Source organism: Perkinsus marinus, assembly GCF_000006405.1.
Source record: "Perkinsus marinus ATCC 50983 genomic scaffold scf_1104296967000, whole genome shotgun sequence".
NCBI lineage: Eukaryota > Perkinsozoa > Perkinsida > Perkinsidae > Perkinsus > Perkinsus marinus.
In genome coordinates, this window is record NW_003203717.1 from 1 (window position 1) to 1544 (window position 1544).

The 1544-nt window shown below is 47.6% G+C and overlaps 1 protein-coding gene across 1 annotated transcript; it reads left to right on the forward strand.

Annotated features, from left to right (window-relative positions):
- Positions 1-112: 112 nt before the first annotated feature.
- Pmar_PMAR023156 (hypothetical protein) lies at positions 113-997 on the forward strand (the record flags this gene model as incomplete). Its single annotated transcript, XM_002768848.1, has 1 exon — positions 113-997. One exon carries the CDS (start codon positions 113-115, stop codon positions 995-997), a length of 885 nt encoding a protein of 294 aa, XP_002768894.1.
- Between the last annotated feature and the right edge of the window lie 547 nt (positions 998-1544).

A 1544-nucleotide genomic window follows, 5' to 3' on the forward strand; every position in this document is an offset into this window, starting at 1 on the left:
ATCGACATTCACTGTGACATCAGCAGATCACGCTGATGACGTTGTGAAGACTCTCAACAAGAGATTCAACGACGGCCACCCCACTGATGATCTTTCCGAGGCCGGTGTCCTCATGCATCAATATGATAACCTCGGAGCCGCAGACTATAATGAGTTGTGGCGACCCTACACTGCCCAAGAATGTTCTAATGTCACGGCTCATGCCAACTGTCAGTACTCCGATAGGATATCTTGTCTTCTCATCAACAATGAAGTCCGCAGCCCTGGTGACGGACGTATTCCACTTTATACATATACCCGTGGTGGTACTATCGAGGACCCCGACAACACGCAGGTTACGTGTTCCTATTCCGAAGATGGTGGCACCATGGACCGAAACAACGGTGGTTGTGGTTGCCACAGTGGTGATGTGACATGCAAGTCCATGGGTTACAATAACTCGTGTACTCTGGAGGGTCCAGCCGCCGACTACTCAGTATGCTGGTGGGGTCCTGATAATCTTGAAGATATGATGGATAACCAGAAGAGCGTCTATAATGAAGTTGTGATTAGTTCTGCAACTTATTTAGAGAAGTTGCCAAAGTCTATTCAAGCTTTCTTCTTCATCGCCAATAATAGCCAAAGCGAGACTGAGGCCAGGACTCAGTACGCTACTTTCAAGGCAGCTTATCCTGTCGGTGAGGCTCCTCTTCTTGTGCTCGATTACAATGCAAAGGAGAATCCTTTCTTCAAGGCTGCAGATGGTCAGATGTATACAACACCAGCAACTACTCCAGGCACCGGTGTCTCCACAACGACTTCTGCGACCACTGCCGCTGCTCGTACTACCCAAAGTGGCAATAATGGAAGTGACCAGGTTCCTACGACGACCACTGTTGCTAGTACTGATGATGGTTCATCTGGCTCGACAACCTCGAATGCATATTCGAGTTTGCAGAATGAAATGACTGTTGTTGTTTCTATCCTTCTCGGGACGTTGCTGATCATGAAACTTTGATCAGCTCCTCGAGGGGAGGTCTTTGAGCTAGACCATCAAGTTTCTCTCAAGTATAGTGTCGTGATCTCTTTTCTCGTCGACCAGCCACTCCAACTTTTCTAAGGTATCGGGTTGCCGAGTTTACCACTGTCAGGAAGGGTTGTAGATCGTAATAGAATCGAATCGATGAGGCGAAAGTAGCCAGAACAGCAACAAGTCTATCAAGGTCTAGTGAGGCATTGACAAGGCTGGGATAGTGGTGCGAGTTGAGGCATTCTTATCCTGCTAGATTAAGGCTTCTAATATCTGGCAGATTCCCTATGCATGTTGGACGTACCAGACCACATTATGCGCAGCTATTATAGCTCGCTCTAATACAGCGATGGAACACTTTGGGTGATAGGCAGCTACTAGTAGCCGACCACATCATACGAATGACATGAACATCTTCAGTGCGGATCGCCGCTTATTGACGAAACACTCGAACCTTGAATCTCAATTCGAAAGACAATAAAACACTCATTGAGTCTCCGAGCTAATCGTCGAGTTCGACAACTTCGGAGGGCGG